The 19,673-nt window shown below is 38.7% G+C and overlaps 1 protein-coding gene across 2 annotated transcripts in view; it reads left to right on the top strand.

Moving 5' to 3' along the window:
- Positions 1–15,525, top strand: part of USO1 (USO1 vesicle transport factor) — a 98,119-nt gene extending 82,594 nt beyond the window's left edge. For both annotated transcript variants that reach the window (XM_028100676.2, XM_028100675.2), the window contains 11 exons: positions 662–772; positions 1,107–1,225; positions 1,375–1,556; positions 2,871–2,992; positions 5,680–5,818; positions 7,169–7,332; positions 8,019–8,108; positions 10,810–10,908; positions 12,658–12,765; positions 14,213–14,428; positions 15,151–15,525. In XM_028100676.2, coding sequence (XP_027956477.1) covers positions 662–772; positions 1,107–1,225; positions 1,375–1,556; positions 2,871–2,992; positions 5,680–5,818; positions 7,169–7,332; positions 8,019–8,108; positions 10,810–10,908; positions 12,658–12,765; positions 14,213–14,428; positions 15,151–15,240 — 1,440 coding nt within the window. In that variant the 3' untranslated portion in view covers positions 15,241–15,525. The remainder of the gene's footprint in view (positions 1–661; positions 773–1,106; positions 1,226–1,374; positions 1,557–2,870; positions 2,993–5,679; positions 5,819–7,168; positions 7,333–8,018; positions 8,109–10,809; positions 10,909–12,657; positions 12,766–14,212; positions 14,429–15,150) is intronic.
- The last annotated feature ends 4,148 nt before the right edge of the window (positions 15,526–19,673 follow it).

Below are 19,673 nucleotides of genomic sequence, written 5' to 3'. Positions count from 1 at the left end.
TTTGATGGATGTACTAGTTTTCAATATTGTTTAACTATAGTTGGCAGTGGTATAGTTAGTGGTTTGGGGCAGTTAGCTAATTTAAATAAATCTTTTTCTTCATTATATTTGTGATTCTTATCTGGCATGTTGTGAGTTTGCAACATGGTTTATTTATTACTCTTGTTAGGGAATATATTCTCTAATGGAATTTGACTAAATAATTCAGGAGATTATTTCTTTTTATTTTTCCCGATATTTTTTGAAGGAGGTAGAATTTGTCCTTTTATCAGAAACTTGTTTTTAAAATTTTGATTGAAACATCTAGGCAAATTTATGTTATTATAAAGTGTTTTTGGATTGATAAATTTTTTCAAGTATCCACATCATGCGTCTCCCTTAGCAGACCAGGTTTTTCCACTAGTAGTATTTTAGATAACTTGATATATGTTTATGAACATAAATCAATTCTAATTTCTGCTCTGTATTCATTTTGGGAAGTACAGCCCATAGAGGACACAAGAATGCATTCTCTTGTTCAATTTTTTATGTGTGGATTCCTAACATATCTTTTAGAAGATGTTAAAGATATTTTAATGCAAATGGAGAGGGATCTTAGGGCAACATTAAGTTTGAAAAAAAAATAAAATGAGACTTCTGTCAACTTATCTATTTATTGCAGGGAAGCAAAATACAGACAAGAGTTGGATTATTAATGCTGCTCTGTACCTGGCTAAGCAACTGTCCCATTGCAGTAACACATTTTCTTCACAATTCGGCCAATGTTCCATTTGTATCCTTTATGTTTTAGTAAGATATGAGTAAGTATTTATTCTTATTTCTTCCTCTTAATGAGAAGTAGTTCTGCATTCTAAATATTTGAATTCATCTGTGTTGCAGCTTTTCCAGCTGTTAAGGTGGTGATGATGCTTATGCTGTGTGTATATATGTGTGTGTCTGGTACCATTGTTTGTTTTATGCTTGCTCGGGCTATGTTTTATGTTTGTTTTAGCTTGATATAGAAGCTTTTGTAGAAATCCTTACATAAAATATGTGTCAAATTCAAACTGTAAAGTAAAATACTCTAGATACTATGAACCATTAGTCTCCTTAACAAAAAATTTCAGCTTACAGGACAAATTGCAGAAAATCTTGGCGAGGAAGAGCAGTTGGTCCAAGGCTTATGTGCCCTTCTGTTGGGCATTTCAATTTACTTCAATGATAACTCACTTGAGAGCTACATGAAGTAAGTAAGGGGAAAATGCTAGGGGGAAACAACCTGCTAACGTCATCAAGTGATAAGGATAAATTTTTTCTGTCAAAGTATAATGTAGACCAAGTTTTATGTTTTGTTATGATTTTTTTTAAAGCATCTCAATATGCTTATCTCTGTAGAGAGAAATTAAAACAACTAATAGAGAAGAGGATTGGCAAAGAAAACTTCATAGAGAAACTAGGATTTATTAGCAAACATGAGTTGTATTCCAGAGCATCTCAGAAACCACAGCCAAACTTTCCCAGTCCAGAATACATGATATTTGATCATGAGTTTACGAAGCTGGTAAAAGAACTTGAAGGTAAGACAAAGTTTATATTGATTTTCATTAAAAAATACCTATGATTGGGCGCCTGGGTGGCTCAGTTGGTTAAGCGACTGCCTTCGGCTCAGGTCATGATCCTGGAGTCCCGGGATCGAGTCCCACATCGGGCTTCCTGCTCAGCAGGGAGTCTGCTTCTCCCTCTGACCCTCTTCCCTCTCATGCTTTCTATCTCTCATTCTCTCTCTCTCTCAAATAAATAAATAAAATCTTAAAAAAAAACAACCTATGATTATTTTGTATATGTATATTTTGGACACAGCCCAAAGTAGGGTTTTTTTTTCCTAGCTCTTGGCCTATAGTTCATTGAAGGATTTTTGGCATTCATTAAGATTGGAAAGACTATGTCTTATCTGTCATGCAGTTAGGCCATATGTTTTTGCTGATTAAGTCTTAATAATAAAATAGGATTTAAATGTTTTGTTTTTTTTTAAGATTTTGTTTATTTGGGGGACGCCTGGGTGGCTCAGTTGGTTAAGCAACTGCCTTCGGCTCAGGTCATGATCCTGGAGTCCCGGGATCGAGTCCCGCATCGGGCTCCCTGCTCAGCAGGGAGTCTGCTTCTCCCTCTGACCCTCTTCCCTCTTGTGCTGTCTCTATCTCATTCTCTCTCTCAAATAAATAAATAAATAAATTCTTAAAAAAAAAGATTTTGTTTATTTTAGAGAGAGCTCACGCGTGCATGCGCACTTGTGAGTGGGGAGAGGGACAGAAGGAGCAGGAGAGAATCTTTTTTTTTTAGATTTTATTTACTTATTTGTCAGAGAGAGAACACAAGCAGGCAGAGAAAGAAGCAGGCTCCCTGCTGAGCAAGGAATCCGATGCGGGGCTCAATTCTAGGCCCCCGGGATCAAGACCTGAGCCGAAGGCAGATGCTTAACCAACTGAACTACCCAGGCGTCCCAGTGGGAGAGAATCTTAAGCAGACTCTGTGCAGAGTGCAGAGCCCAATGTCGGGGCTCGATCTCCAAACCCTGAGATCATGACCTGAGCTGAAATCAAGGGTTGGTCGTTTAACCAACTGAACCGCCCAGGTGCCCCAGATTTTAAATGTTTAAAATACTTTTTTTTTTTTAAGATTTTATTTATTTGACAGAGAGAGACAAAGCGAGAGAAGGAACACAAGCAGGGGGAGTGGGAGAGGGAGAAGCAGGCCTCCCGCTGAGCAGGGAGCTGGGCGCGGGGCTCAATCCCAGGACCCCAGGATCACGACCCGAGCCGAAGGCAGACGCTTAATGACTGAGCCACCCAGGCACGCCTTAAAATACATTTTTAATAAGCTTTCTTTTATAGGTGTGATAACTAAGGCTATTTATAAATCCAGTGAAGAGGATAAAAAAGAAGAAGAGGTGAAGAAAACATTAGAACAGCATGACAGTATTGTGACTCACTACAAAAATATGATTCGAGAACAAGTACGTACTGATAAATTGTAAACACTGATGTACTGATACTTTTCTACTTTGGGGAAGAATCTTTCCTGGCATTTCATATGCAAGAAGATACAGAAAGTAAAGCTCATTTTCCTAAATAATTCAAAACTATCTGAGTATTCAACAAACTGAGAGCTTAATATCGTGCTAAGCATTGTGCAGGATGTTTTGGATAAAGGCATGAATCAGACATGTTCCCCTATCACAGTCATAGTGAGAGAAAACTACAAATAGGGTATTGTGACACACCTAACATACTAAGTCTAGTGATGCAGCTCCTGGAAGGTATGTGGCAGCGGAGAGGCACCTAATTTAGCTAGGTAAGAGCAGGGGCTTGGAGAAAACAGAATGTGAGTGCCAAACGGATAGCTAGGAATAAGCTGGGCAAAAGGAAAGATCGGGAAGAGGGGCAGGACATGTTACTGGCATGAACATAGAACAGCACTTGGTGGCTGCACCAGCTAGAAATTTGAAAGGCAAGGCCAGAGGGAGGGACCTCCAGAAAGAGGTGGTTGTGGTGGGCTAGGGGAGGGACCTGGGGCGCTGATGGTGATAACAGCTGCTATGTTTTGTCTATTGTGTTCTAAGTGCTCACAAAATACAATTTAAACACTATTTCATTTAATTTCCATAGCATCCTTACAAAGTAGTTAATATCTTCATTTAAGAATAAATTGAGGAATCTGAGACTGAGAGAATTTAAACTTGTCTAGGGTCCCTCAGTCGTTGGTGGAACAGGATTCAAAAGCATGTGTTACTGGGACTCTCAAACTCCTACTGTGTGCTATATAGAGGAGGCAGACCTGAGAAATGTAGAAACCAAAGCGGATGAAAATGGCAGGATGGGGTAATGATTGGATGTGGATGTGAGGGAGCATGGAGGGTCAGATATGATCCTGCGATCTCCATCTTGCACGACTGAGTAGATTATGCTTAGAACAAGAGGGAGCTGATTTATTAGAGTGGAGAATGGTGATTAAAGTCGAAACTACCCTCTTGAAATCATCAATTGACATTTTCTCGGCAGGATACCAGAACCTCCACACTTGAATTGTGTTGAGCCCCTTAAACTTTCCATTACATTTCTTCAAAGTGTGTTTCTTTTTTTTTTAATTTTATTTTATTATGTTATCACCATGCATCATTAGTTTTTGATGTAGTGTTCCATGATTCAAAGTGTGTTTCTTGTTCTTTTCTTTCATTTAATTCTTCATCGTGGTATATACCTTGACAGGAATCCTAAAAAGTGCTGCAGTATTATCTGGAAAATGAGATTACTGAGGTTATTAAAATGCTAGGGTCATTAAAAACAGTACACTGGTGGCTGTCCCTGTGGGGCAGTTGCACCCCCTTCCCTGCACTGCTCTCCACCCCTGCTGACTCTGCATAGCTTCAGTCAAGTGTGGCAAGAGCTTGGGTAGAGCTCTCTAAACGAGAACCGCCTGTGTGTTCTTCCCCACAGTCTATATTGTTGAGATTGGAATTCTAAGAATAAAAATATAGTGGTATATTTAGCATTCAGTCTGAGCTTTTCAGTTTATAAGCAGATCAGTAAATTAGAATCATCTTTAACGATTCAGATTTAAATCATTAAACTACCCATGGTTATTAGGATTTTTCATCTATATTTTAGTACAAATATGGAGTCATTTCCAGATGGCAAAATGTAATATCTTTAGAGCAATGGAAAAGAAATACTTGGAATGTGATGTTACAGCCTACACTTGGGGCTGATAAATATGGTTAATTTAGAAGAAGAAAAGAGTGATTTGACACAATTACCATAATGAGTCTGCTTTAGAAATGTTAATTTTAAATATTCTCACCATTTAAAATGCCATTTGACAATTAGGCAACAAGCATTGAGAACTATAAAATGTTTATCTATAAACTGAATGACGTTTGAGAATCCATCCTAAGGAAATTCTTCAGAATTCAGGAAAACAAAAATATGACTGCGATATTTATTTTAATATTATTTATTATTTAGAAAAATGGAAAGCAGCCTCGGTGTTGCTTTTAAATGTAAATTATATTGCATCTACTGATACTGAGTAAACATTAAAAGTTATGATTGCGAAAAAGTAGCAGTATGAGGAACTAACAATTGAATAGTAAGTAAAGGCTTCAAAATGACATATGGACTGAGTATGACACATTTAAAACACTTGAATTGGGAAAAAATTAGCAGAAGATAAAGAAATAGATCAAATTCCAACTAGTTATATTAGGGTGGTGAGAGTTGGAAGTTCTTTTCTTGGCCTTCTAAATGTTCTGTTCTAGAATTATCTTTTATGTTAAAAGTAGTGTAGATGCATGTATATATATACTAAGTTTCTTAAATAGTTTGGTATAAATTTCTTAAGTGGTTTGATGGACCATAAAATGGAGTTTTTAAAATTGACCGTCCCCTACCCCAGTAACTGCAGTGAGATATCAGGCTGTGCCATGGTGCTTATTAATGGGGCCTTGCTGGAAATTGTACAGTTCTGCATGTTAATTGACTTTGGTGCATACATTAATGTATTATTACTTAATTGTTGAGTGATTCTGGAAGCGTTGAATACTTTAACACCACGACGCAAAATAATCTCTGATTTTTAATTTGTTCCTTTTCCTAATGCTAATTAGTGTAAATTAAAACACTTGAATTATGTTTTGTTTCACAGGATCTGCAACTTGAGGAACTAAAGCAGCAGATTTCTACGTTAAAATGTCAAAACGAACAGCTCCAGACAGCGGTCACACAGCAAGTATCTCAGATTCAGCAACACAAAGATCAGTACAACCTTCTTAAAGTACAGCTAGGTAGGTAGAGCTAGCCATAATTATTACAGTGTCCCCGGAGGTGGACTGAGTCAAGTAGATTATTCTTGTGCTCTAGTCTTTCTCTAACCTTAATCACTGTAACAAATAAATTTGTAAATCAGAGTTTGAACTCCCAAGTTCTTGCTACCTGTTTCAGTATCTGATCCATTGATTCTCAGCCTTGGCTGCACATTAGAATATCCTGAGACCCTTTTTTTTTTTTAAGGTTTTATTTATTTATTTGACAGCACAAGCAGGGGGAGCAGCAGAGGGAGAGATGCGGGGCTCGATGCAGGGCTCGATCCCAGGACCCCAAGATCATGACCCAAGCCAAAGGCAGACACTTAACCGACTGAACCACCAAGGCGCCCTCCCCCCCTTTTTTTTAAATGCCACCCATACAGAGACCCCACTCAAGTTTCTGATTTAATTAGTTGGGGTTGGAGCCAAGCATCAATAATTGTTACAAGCTGCCTGGGTGATTCCGATGTATAGCCAGCTGGGAATGACTTCTCTAACCTGTCTATCTCCTCATCTGCAAAATGGAACTGATAATAGCATCTGTGTCAGCTGAGAATTAAACGAAATAATATATATAAAATTCTAGTTCATTACCTGGCACATGAAAAGAGGCAAATGCTTGTAAATAGTATCATCCTATAGTGCTATGATTGGAATGCTAGCTATTTAGAAATACAGTTTGTTTTATTTATATGAAGGTGACTAAAATTTTCAGAAAAAAATTACCTCTTTCACTTCCTTATTTATAACTATAATTTGTCAGTTATTTTAGTACATATAGAAAGCTACTCCTTTGTGAAGGTTTTAAAAGGGATTTTGTTTTCTCTTATATTTATTGACCAAATTGGAATTGAAACTACTGTAACTTTTTTAAGATTTATTTATTTATTTTAGAGAGGTGGGAGGAGCAGAGGGAGGGGGAGAGACAGAATCCCAAGCAGACTCTGCACTGAGCACAGAGCCCAACATGGGGCTCAATCTCACGACCCTGAGATTATAACCTGGGTGGAAACCAAGAGTTGGACGCTTAACCGACTCAGCCACCCAGGAGCCCCGAAACTACTGTAATTCTTAATTATAGATCACCAAACCATGCACTTTAGTCTTAATAAGACTATGGTGTTTTTCTTCCCAGAAACCTGAAAATATCATCACTTCACCATTTCTATCAAATATGCTGTTTTGCAAAAATGAAATGTGCTTATAAAAGTGCTGCCAAAGAAATTGAATTAAGGAAATTTTATATTTTTATATTTAAATCTTTTCATTCAAGAAATGAAAAGCTTAAGTTTCATGCTGGCTTTTCAAATTTTATTCCTGTCTTAATAGGAAAAGATAATCAGCATCAAGGTTCTTACAGTGATGGGACTCAGGTGAATGGCATTCAACCAGAAGAAATTGGTAGGTTACGAGAAGAGATAGAAGAATTAAAAAGTAATCAAGAACTTTTACAAAGCCAGCTGGCTGAAAAGGACTCTCTGATTGAAAATTTGGTGAGTAAATGTTAAAAAAAATTTAAGAGGTCAAAAGTAATTCTCATTATCCTGCTTGTTTATTTTCCTGGATCTCTTAAGCCAAAGTGTCATAGTAAGGTTTTAGAATATGAGCTTTGGGGGGGCACCTGGCTCGCTTAGTTGGTAGAGCATGTGATTCTTGATCTCGGGGTCATGAGTTTGAGCCCCACATTTAGCACAGAGTTTACTTAAAAAAAAAAAAGAATATGAGCTTTGGTGTCAGACTGTCTAAAGCTTCAACTTTCTGACTTATTGAATTTAAGCAACTTAGTTAACCTCTTTACACTTGTTTCCTGATCTATGAATTGGTAGTGGTCGTATCTGTTTTGTTATTGTGAGAATTAAATGAGCTACTCCGTATAAAGCTCTTTTAATACATGGAAATCATTCTGTAAATACCTGTATTTAATGTTCTTTCTCCATATGACCTCTTGAGTGCTTAGATTTAATAAATTACTTGGTATAAGTATAAATTTATTAGCTATGGAAAAGTTGTAGACGGTGTGTGCTATGTTGAAGTTTTATCTTGGATATAAAAACTGAAATGTTGGTGTGAAGTTTTGGTAAACCTCTACAAGGCATAGCTTATATATGTACAGCTTTGTTTGGTTCCCTCTCTCTTCAGACTGAATTGATTTCATAGTTCATTTCTATGCTCTTTGTAGAAATCTTCCCAAGCATCACCTGGCACAAATGAACAGTCTTCAGCAACAGCTTCTGCTAGAGATTCTGACCAAATTGCAGAATTAAAACAGGTAATTTTCTGGCTTGATCCAAGTTCTAGTTTGTGTTGTTTTAATTGTAGTAGAGTAACAGCCGTGTAGTTTCATTACTTAAGAACTACTTTGTTAGTGTAAGCAAAACTTGATAGTGAAGAGAGTTATTTGAAAGTCCAGAAGGTTTTTTAATTATATGGTAATGGTATTTTGCTTTTTATTAAGTGTTTCTATTTTTTAATTGTGTTCTTTATAACAGATTTGAGCATCTCACTCAGGTTATTTGTAGATTATCCGTGAACTAACAATTAAGGAAAATTTAAGTATATTTATAAGCTGCAAATATGAAGATATAAAATCTTAGGCCTAATTTTCATATACTATTGACCATGACAATTGCATGGCTAAATGTATTGAGCATTTAAACCATTCTGTGCAGAAGAATGTTTGTTTTTAGAATTGGAAAATGGAATAAATTTGTGTATATCTCAATTAGATGACTACCTAAAAAGCAAAACAAACTTTTTCTGCTGTAGTGATTTATAATATCTAGAAGAGCAAATTAAATTTTTTCCTATTTGGTTATTTGTAATATTTATAATTTCCTATGAGACTTGGTAGTGCACATTTAACTTTATCCGATGAGAATATTAAATGTATTTGTTCAAGAAAAGAGCCAGAAAAGAAGGAAAAGAACTACTTATGTATAGAATTAAATATTGGAAGAAAAGCCTAGAAAAGTATCAGATTGCTCATTTGTATACCATCCCTAAACAAGTTGTGTTTTTTCCTTATAAAATTTTTTCTTTCCTCCTTTCCTTTGTCTTCTGTCCTACCCTCCTTCCTTCCTTTCTTATAAAAAAGGAACATATGTTTCTTCTGTTTCTTTTTAACAAACAAAAAAAAGTAATACTAAAGGAAGAAGTGAACAACCCCACCAACCTAGGACTGACTTCCTTCTCCTCCACTAGTCATGCGGTCCTAGCCCACTAACATGGCTGATCTGAGAGAAGAATGATTGTACGCAGAGAAACTGTGTCATATTTTGATAATGTCCATGTACCCCAGAGTAGATTCTACAGTCAAGCTTTTCAAAAAAAAATCATTTGTCATTAAGGATTTATAAGTTGTAAGTTCGTGTGAGGAAAACTAATATGCCACTTTGGTTTTATGAAGTCTACCTACACTAGAACTGTATTAAAATTAAAGGGAATTAAGTTATTAATAAATGATCTTAGTTTGTAAGTCCTAAGTAAAAATTTTACTCTTTGTGTTTCCCAGTGAAACTTTAGATATTTCTAAAGAAGACAATTGCCTTTGGTTTTTTACTTTCTGTAATTTATTTTCTTTTATCAATTTTACATCATTAAAAAGATATTTTGGGACGCCTGGGTGGCTCAGTTGTTAAGCATCTGCCTTGGGCTCAGGTCATGATCCCAGGGTCCTGGGATCGAATCCCACATGGGGCTGGCTCTCTACTCAGTGGGAAGCCTGCTTCTCCCTCTCCCACTCCCCCTGCTTGTGTTCCTGCTCTCATATTCTCTCTCTCTGTCAAATAAATAAATACAATCTTTAAAAAAAAAAAATATTTTAAATGAGTTTTGTTTCTTATAATATATAGTAAAATCCTGTATAAAAAAGAAAACTAATATTGTCCATAATCTCAGTGTCTATATAATGTCTATGTAATTCATTTAGATAACTGAAAAAAAACAAGTCAGAGGAAAGCCACATATGTTCATGATAGAAAGTTTTCAGAGAACAAAAGAGCTTTTTGCATGACAGTGTCCCACCATTTACCTCATGTCTGCAGACATTGTCAAATATTGTGAGGGAGATTCCCCTGGTTAAGAACATGGTTATGTGCATTTTTGGTGGGGAGAGGGCAAGAAGGTTGGGAATTTCAACATTAATGATATATAAACTTTTGATTAATTCCCTCCTTTTCACTACAGTACTAACTACTTTCATCTATATTGGGAGGCCTGCAGTCTAAAAATGTCCTGTTTTGCCTTTCCAAATAATAAATGTCTAGTCTTTGGCCAGGAGAAGAGGAACAGTTGCCTGATGCATGAGATTGGAACAGGGATCCCGTGGTCTTCCTAAGCAGACTTCAGCCAGCCCCGCTGTTTTTGACCCCATTTTTACCCACACTTCCAGAGATATCTGGTGGTACCAGATCCCAAGCCTTTTAGTAGTCATGCATTGCAAGTCAGGTAGCAGGTCGACTTTCTGGAACATCACTTTAGGTTTTTAGCTTTCTCAGGTGTGCTGCGGTCAGTTACCACTGCCATTTGCTTTCTGAAATTCTCCAATTTTATTGCTCTTATTCTTATTCTCTTTGTCTTTGTGGGTTTCTCTCTCCCTTCCCCTCTCTCCCTCCCTCCCTCCCTCCTTCCCTCCCTCCCTCCCTCCCTCCCTCCCTCCTCCCTCCTCCCTCCCTTCCTTCCTTCCTTCCTTCCTTCTTTCCCTTCTTCCCCCACCTTATGATTTTTTTTTACATGGGATCCCAGGAAGAAGCAGAGGTGAATATGTATAAGGAACTTGCTTAATTCTCCATCTTGAACCCAAAGTTCAAGGATAGTTTTTTTTAGAATTAGATTTTGAAACTTGGAGGTTGTGATTTTTAAAGAGAGGGGCCAAGAAAGGAAATAATTTTAAATTTCTTCCTGTAAATAGACATTTCCTTGTTGAAATTAATGCTATTTCATGTTACAACTCAATTATTTTTGTCTCCTAGGAACTGGCAACATTAAAATCACAGTTAAACTCACAATCTGTGGAGATCACCAAACTGCAGACAGAAAAGCAGGAGCTGTTACAGAAAACAGAAACATTTGTATGTTAATTATTACTTTTTTTTCCCTGCAAGATAGTAAACACAAGGTTAAGATGTTATTTCTCAGCCACTCTGTAATAGAAGCCAATGTGTCGGAGAGGATAGCACCTTCCCTTTAGGTGACTTACTGGCCACAGTTCTAGTCACATAGGCTTCTGGGCCGTGGTGGCAGCCACATTACAGTCAGACTCCCCAGGTCCGTGTAATCAGTTATTTAATGGTTCATTTTGCTGGTATTTTGTATTTTATCCCATCTGTGTCCCCTTCAGTCCATCAATCCAAGCTGGCAGGTTTTCTGCTGGTCTGGAATTGTCAAAAGCCTTCTTAGTAACCATGTCATACACAGGGATCCAAGCCATCAGACAAGAAGGCCCTCCTGGATCATGCTGTCTCTATTCCAGCTTCTGCTGAAATGGTTGATTGCGTCCTTGGTATTTCAGCAGAACATGCTTTGTCATTTATTGCAATAGGGATAGGCTGAGAATTTTCTAAATCTTCACGTTCCGATTTCCTTTTGCTTAACATTCCTTCTTCAAGTTATTTCTCTCCTGTCACAGTTTACTGTAGGCATCAAGGAGAAACCGTGCCACACCTTTAATACTTTGCTTAGAAATCACCTCAGCAAAATATCCAAGTTCATCGCTTATAAGCTCTACTTTCTACAAAGTACTGAAACACAATTCAGCCAATTACTTTGCCACTTGATAACAAGGACCACCTTCCTCTACTTTCCAGTAACATGTTCTTCATTTCCATTTGAGGCCTCACCAAAACTACCTTTCCATCCATATTTCTACCAACATTCTATTCATGATGATACGTTTTCTCCAAGACCCTAGAAGCTTTCTCTCTTAATTCCCCTTTTTTCCTGAGCGTTCACCAGAATTGCCTTTAACGTCCGACAGTCTCTTCAAGGCAGTTTCGGCTTTGTCTGACATGCACCTCAAAGCTCTTCCAGCCGCTAACAATTCTGAAAGCCCTTCCACATTTTTAGGTATTTGTTACATCAGCACCCTCTTTCCCAGTTCTTTGTAGAAAAAAGGCAGGGAAAGATTGGAAAACCATGATTTAGGAGTACTTCCTAGAGCACTTAAGAAAATCTGCATTTTGGGTGGCACAGTCGGTTAAGTGTCTGACTCTTGGTTTTGGCTCAGGTTGTGATCTCAGGGTCATGAGATCGAGTCCCACATCATCGGGCTCCACGCTCTGCTCAGTCTGCTTGAGTTTCTCTCCATCTCCCTCTGCTCCTTCCCCCCATGCTTGCTCTCTCTTTCTCTCTCTCTCAAATAAATAAAATCTAAAAAGCCAAAAAAAAAAAAAAAACAACTTTACATTTCACCAGTTAATAGCATTCAGCTCAATTTCCCCAGCTGCCTCTCTGAGCTAACAGTGTGGACTTAACTTACAGAAATAATTGTGAGGAAAGGGCTTTGAGAACTATTCTCTGCTTATTAAGTGCTGTTACTGCTCTGGTCTGACCTTGAGGCTGCCTAACCCAGCCTCCTTCGTGCTGGCTGAGATCTGATGCCGCAGGTCTCCTGCCTCAGCCCCAGCGCCCTGCTCCACTGTTGGCACCGCGGCCTTCCAGGGAGAGCGCTGTAGTGTGTGTCAGTACACAAGGAATTCTGTTTTCGGTTACTGGACATACAGTTTCAAAATAGCGAGAAAATTAAATCACATTTGGGATTTCACCTTGGTTGTGCTTTAAAGAAACTTTTTTTTGTTCCCCTCTCCAATTTCTACCTTGAGGCAAAGTCAGCTGCCGCACCAGGAGAGAGTGGAGCTGGAATGACTGCAAAGGCCACTGATGGGGATGGCCGGCTGTCGGTGTTGCTACAGGACATGAACGACTTGAAGGTTGCTCTGTGGTGGAGCTTTTACTTATTGCATAGCCTATGACATAAACTCCAAGAGACTTGATCTGATTTCATGTAGTTTCTCAAATCTTTAGATGTATGAGGAAAGCTAATAGGGTGTAATTTTCGCTCACAACGTGTGCATTGCTATTTGGGTGAGTGAGGATGGTACAAGTGGAGATTTTTAAGTGCCATTTCAAATACTGATAGCGCATATATAAAGCAAGAATGTGTATGAATGTACTTTGAAAGCAGAGATCATCGAAAGTTCAATTTTCTTGTCAATCTCTCATCACAAAAGGAAATAAAAAGTACAGGGGCGCCTGAGTGGTGCAGTTGGTTAAGCGTCTGACTCTTGGTTTCCGCTCAGGTCATGAATTCAGGGTCGTGAGATCAAGCCCTGTGTTGGGCTCCACGCTCAGCACAGAGTCTGCTTGAGATTCTCTCCCTCTCCCTCTGCCCCTCCCGCTCGTGTTCTCTCTCTCTCAAATAAATAAATAAATCTAAAAACATTTTTTTTTAAGATTTTATTTATTTATTTGACAGAGAGAGACAGGGCAAGAGAGGGAAACACAAGCAGGGGGAGTGGGAGAGAGAGAAGCAGGCTTCCCGCGGAGCAGGGAGCCCGATGCGGGGCTCGATCCCAGGCCCCTCGGATCATGACCTGAGCTGAAGGCAGACGCTTAACGACTGAGCCGCCCAGGTGCCCCTCTAAAAACATTTTAAAAAGAAATAAAGAGTACAGGTTTGGCTAAAACACAAGCCACACGTAGGCTTTCCATTAGGCTAAGGACGCAGGCACAATAGATCCTGCCAGCCTATGTGACAGAAAAATCAGATTAAGCAACATGGAGAGAAGAATGAGGTAAAAGTAACAAAACTAAAAGGCACGAATACAACCATGGAAAAGAGAAGATAATGTGTGATTGTGCCTTTCGGATTGTGGTCGGATTATTTTATCTTTAAGCCATGGATTTTATTTGCAGCTACTTTTCTTTCCCATTTGATTGTATGCATGAAGTTGGGATAAAAAAATTTTTTTAACCTGAGTTCTAATTCTTATGCCCATCAGGCTTTCCTGTAAAATGTTTTGTGTCTTTATTTATTCCTCCGGTTATCTGAAATGGTATTATCTCTTAGGTTTTTTTTTGAAAAATAGCTACTTAAAACTATTTTTTGGATGTTAAACTCTATTTTTCACAATAACCATCTTTGGTGTGTGGCCTAACATAAATTCTCATGTTACTGGAGGAGTGTGTGTGTGTGTTTCTGTGTGTGTGTGTGTGTGTGTGTGTGTGTGTGTGTTCTCTCCCCAAAACCTCCACCCCCCAAAACCCTCAGATTGTCATAGAAAGAATGAACCTAAAAATAAAAGAATGAACCTATTTGTTAAAAACCCTATGAGAGTGAATACTAAGATTAGTTGATCTTCCCCTTTCTTTTCCTAGAATGAAATTAAGGCTCTGTCTGAGGAAAGAACCGCTATTAAAGAGCAGCTGGATGCATCGAACAGTACCATTGCTATTTTACAAAATGAGAAAAACAAGCTCGAGATGGATATTACAGATTCTAAAAAAGAACAGGATGACCTGTTGGTGCTGTTGGCTGATCAGGATCAGAAAATATTTTCATTAAAGAATAAACTCAAGGAACTTGGTCATCCGGTAAGATCGAAATGTCTCCAAAAATGATTTACGGTATATTTTAAAGAACCCAGCCCGCTTCTGTAGCATGGCAATGTTATGCCTCCATATCCGTATCACAGGTGTAAATACGTAGGTCCATGAATCCAGGATCGTCCGCACTGTTTTCATGGTGTTCGGTGAATCGACTTAAGACACACAGGCACAGTTTCCAGCATTTGTTAACTGTTCTCTTTTGGGCTTTGAGCCTATTAGTGAATTGATTTGCTCCTGTGGTCACAAGACTCTCATCATTCACATGTGCCATTCTCTTTTGTATGTTTGATCCACATTTGTATGTAGAGAGGTATGGTCACCTGTCAGCAAGTTAACCTGTAACATCTCATCTCATATTAAAAATGGCAGAGGGGGCACCTGGGTGGCTCAGTCAGTTAAGCATCAGCCTTCGGCTAGGGTCATGATCTCAGGGTCCTGGGATCGAGCCCCGAGTTGGGCTCTCTGCTCAGCACAGAGGCTGCTTCTCCTTCTCACTCAACCTCTGTGCTTTTCCTCTCTGTCTCTCAAATAAATAAATAAAATCTTTTAAAAAATGCCAGAGAGCCTTGAGCAGTAAATCAAGGAAATCAGATGGCTTGTAATCTACAGTTACTGGAATAAAGAATTTATCAAAGACTATGTGTCAATATGTGTTCAATACGAAGTGATCAAATCTTAATAATGATAAGTGTGCATATTCCCTTTAGGTAGAAGAAGAGGATGAACTTGAATCCGGAGACCAGGATGATGAGGAAGATGAAGATGAAGATGATGGCAAGGACCAGGGTCGTATCTAGCTTTCAGATCTCTAGGAATGATAGAGATTGTATTATAACTTTGAAGATGGAGTCTTAAGACAGTGCTTTGGTTTGCCTCCACAGAAAATAAAGATTTAGAAACCCAAGTGGAAAACACTCACTAATAAGACTATTGATGTATTTTTTTAAATGATGCCACCCATGTTGGACACGCTAAAACTAACTTCTTGCAGAACTCACATCTTTGATTGAAATTCATCTGAATTGTCCCAAAAGATAATTTGCAAAGAATTTCAGACACTAAAAATACACCATTTTAAAGCATGTGGTGGCAGTGCTATTTATCTTAGTTTACTGGTTGTTTACATAAGTTCTGTATTTGTCTATTATTTTCACTTTTCAGAATATGTCACTTTAAGTACTAACACATTTGATTTAATGTGTATTGGAATCATTGTTTCTAAATTCAGTATTGGGCTTCTTAGCTAATGATTTCCCTTTAAAGAAATGGATTTACTTAAAGGCAAGATGGCATAGGCCGGGGGATATCATCAGCCCTCCATCCAATGTGACTCCTAGGAGGCAGGATAAGACAGTTTAGGACAAGTGCCTTGACACCTGATCTGGCTGAATTGTGTACGTCAGGGAAGAAACAGAAGGATTCTGACACACAGGTGAGGAGGGCGTTTCTCAGAAACTTGCAACAGCGTATTTGCATGTGGTTGGTTTTGGTTTTATTTTAAGCTAAACTTTAAAACATTACAAATTAACAGCTCATACAATTCAGGTTTAGTATCGTTATTTGATTGTCATGAAACATATTATGGATCTAGTTTTAAAAAGACCCGAACTATGATTTATATAATTTATTGGCATTTTTGCTGAATAGGTTTAAATCAGATAATAGATTTTTAAAAAGCAAATGAAGCAATGTGTCAAAATTTAATGTTTCATAATAAAAATAGATACTATGTTCACTTAATCCCTGGTCCTGGTCATGGTTCCCTTTTTTAAATTTTTGAGGAAAGTATTTTATTCTTACTAAAAGCTGAGGCAAGTGGAAGTGGTAGGAGGAGTTCTCTTCCTAAAGTACATTATTATAACTGACTGCTAAAAGCAGTCTTACCGTTCAAAACTCATTAGGATTCCGTAAGACTGGAGAGTCTCATTGGAGCAGAAGCAGAAGAGGTTGGAGAAGGGCTTGGGTGTTTCTAAATTAAGCCCTGGAGTTCTTAGCAGTGATTTCCATTTAAAGAAAGAGGTTTACTTTAAAGGCAAGACAGCAAGAGTTGGGGGATAATGTGTGTCATCTGCCTCCTGACCTCAGTAATAGTTTGACCAGTCCATTAAGGGGTACAGACTTTTGAAAGAGGAGAAAGATCTTCCTGTGTCCTGAAAAGGGAGGTGGCTGTGTATTACAGAGCACCCGGGAGGGCCCCAGCCCACTTCTGCCCCTTGCCGTCCGAGAACCTCATGGCTATTACTGGACCAGCTCAGAGTATATAAAGTCTTCTGAAAGTTGACACCACGTAATGAACAAAAATGGCTAATGACTGTATTTCAGGCTACTGTTACAAGGATAAAGAAAAAGAGGTCAGAAGTATGAATAAGACTTCTGTAGATGACTTTAGAAAGGGGGGTGCGGTTCCTGGGTGGCTCAGTTGGTTAAGCGTCTGCTTTCGGCTCAGGTCATCCTCTCAGGATCCTGGGATCAAGTCTCTGTATTGGGCTCGCTGCTCAGCGGGGAGTCTTGTTTCTCCCTCTCCCTCTGTCTCTCCCCAGCTTGTGCTTGCTCGTGCTCTGTCTCTCTCACTCTCTCAAGTAAATAAATAAGATCTTTAAAAAAAAAAAAAGACTTCTGTAGATGATGAAATACCGAAGATCTTCAGAAAGAAACATCTGCAAAATCAGTGATAGTTTGCCAAAGCTGTCATTCAGGCAGGCCTGGAGTAGAGAAGACACATGGAGGCCTTGTGGCTACACAGTTTAGACTGGAGCCCAAAGGGGTATCATCCTAACTGTAGCCATAGTTTTTTGCCTGGATTGCTTCTGGAACCTCCTAAAGTGGCTGCCTCCAGCCTGGTTGTTGCCTCTACCCCACCCTCCCACCATCCTGTGTATTCACCGCAGTAAGCTTTCTCAAACACACACATGAGTGGAAGAGATTGCTGTTGTCTACCGTTAGAGTCCTTAGCCGGGTTGGTAAGACCCTTTGTACTCTGCTGCTCTCTAGCTTTATCTCCCTTTGAGTGTATTTTACAACCACACCAAGATACTTGCTATGACAGCACGTATCCTGCTTTTTCACTTCTCACTGCACTTTTGCCCGTGTTCCTCGCCCCCCGCCGCCCCATGCCCATGTGCCAGCCCACTCAAAAGACAGTGGCCACGTTCAAGAGCTGCAAGAGTAGAGCATTTGTCATAAAGCACAACACATGTTTGTCCTTAAGTTTCAAAGTTTTGTTGCAGCCAGGTAAGGGCCTCATAATGCTCATCAACACCTTTACTGTTAGAGCAAAATTCATTAATTCACTCAATGAATATTGAGTGGGTAATGTGTTGGGTACCTCTGTAGGCACTGGGGATATAGCAGTGAATAAGACCAAATCCCTTCCCCATATAACTTACATTCTGGAGGAGTAAATGGCAGTAAGCGAGTACATAAAGACAATGTCAAGTGCTATGTAGCTTCTGGAAAGGAGTTTGCATTTTATTTTCTGAGTTTGATGAGAAGCCAGAGGAGCGATCAGGTCTGATTTCTGGTTCACAGATTACTCTCTCCTGTGTGGCAAACTGCCTGGGGGGAGGAGGCTTTTGCCACTGTCTAAGCAAAAGCAGATGTAGTTCAGACAACACGGTATGGGTGGAGGTGTCTAAAGCGGTAGGATTGGGTATGTGTTTTCCAGGTAGAGCTGTGTGGACTTTTTGAATTGCATGTGTCTGGGGAGCCGGGGAGTAAGAGAAGTCAAAAGTCAAGAGTAATTGCCAGGGAAAGGTGGTGTCTCTTACTGAGCTCAAAAAAACTGGAAGAGCCAGTTTGGGGTGGTGGTCCACAATTGTGTTCTTAGGCTTGCTAAATCTGAGACCCAAGCAGATACATTTATACAAATAGATATGTTCGATAGGCAGGTGGATATAGAAACTTGGAGTTCATTAGGACTGGAAAAATATATAGATGGTATTTAAATCTATCCAGCAGGATAAGTTCTTGCAAGGAATGAGTGGGGAGAGAAGGCAGCCAAGAGCTAGGCCTTTGAACAACTTCGTCTTTAGTGGTGAGGAAGGAATCTTTTAAAAAAAAAATTTTTTTTAAGTAGGCTCCACACCCAGGGTGGAGCCCAACACCGGGCTTGAACTCACAACTATGAGATCAAGACATGAGCTGAAATCAAGAATCAGTTGCTTAACCAACTGAGCCACCCAGGTACACCTATAGGGAGGAAGGAATTTGGAGTAATGTGAAATGCACAAGGAAATAATCTTACCCCAGAGCAAATTTGAGCTTTGGAGTTAAGGGAAAAAGTGAGAAAGCTCTGAGCTTTAAACTGATTTCCTGGTATGTTTTGGAAAATGAAAAATGAGAACTGCTTTAAGGAAACGTTCTATTGATGCAGACTTTTTCTTTAACAGTGAACCTAATTAAACCTGTTTTTTAAGAATTCTGCACTGCTAATCAAACAGAACTTAAGTATCTGAAGAAAATATTTAATTACATTATATCATTTGAAAGGGTTTTTTTAATGCAAGTTATCAAATTGCCCCTTTAGTGAATTAATGACTTGCTTCCCTACCAGAAGAAACTCTGACAAGAAGTTATTTTTGTAATTTTTCAATCTACAACTCAGAAACTTCAGGATTTTCTACAGTCTTTCAAAATGAAAATTAATCCAGAGGGAAAACATTAAGATGTGACACATATCTATCTTAAGATGTGGTTTCCCATCCTGGAAATTAACTGATTTTGTCTAGACATAGGTTTTTTCCATATCCACGTAAGCAATTGTGACTAGTTGTTTTAGTTTGAAAAGGCTTTACACATTGCCCTTGCTGCAATTACTACTTTTGATTTCACTCATTACAACAACATGAGACCATTTTGTAATTACATTTTTCCACCTGTGTGGATATAAACACATGAATTTCTAATATCTGGTTTCCAGTTCTGGCTTTTAATTCTAGATTTATTTAACTAAATTTATTATTAAAGTACATACATATATACATACATTTATTACTCTCTAACTCTAGAGGAATATCTATAGCGGCAAAGCTTGCCATTTTGCAGCTCTTCACTTAAAAAAGTGCTTTCACGTCTCTGTGACATTTCATGCTCCTAATGCCCCTATGAAACAGCTTGTTCCTCATCACTGACATGGTAGACAGATGTGAGTTAGTTGCTGTGGTGACCATGGGATGGACTTTCTGATTCTTTTGTACCCTTGTGTTCTTAACCCAAAATGTGCTTGCATAAG

The sequence above is a fragment of the Eumetopias jubatus genome, unplaced genomic scaffold (assembly GCF_037043125.1).
Source record: "Eumetopias jubatus isolate StellerSeaLion01/CBP00866 unplaced genomic scaffold, mEumJub1_p1.0 scaffold_2, whole genome shotgun sequence".
NCBI lineage: Eukaryota > Metazoa > Chordata > Mammalia > Carnivora > Otariidae > Eumetopias > Eumetopias jubatus.
The sequence above is the reverse complement of the archived record's forward strand: the minus strand, read 5'-3'. Positions and strand labels throughout refer to the sequence as shown.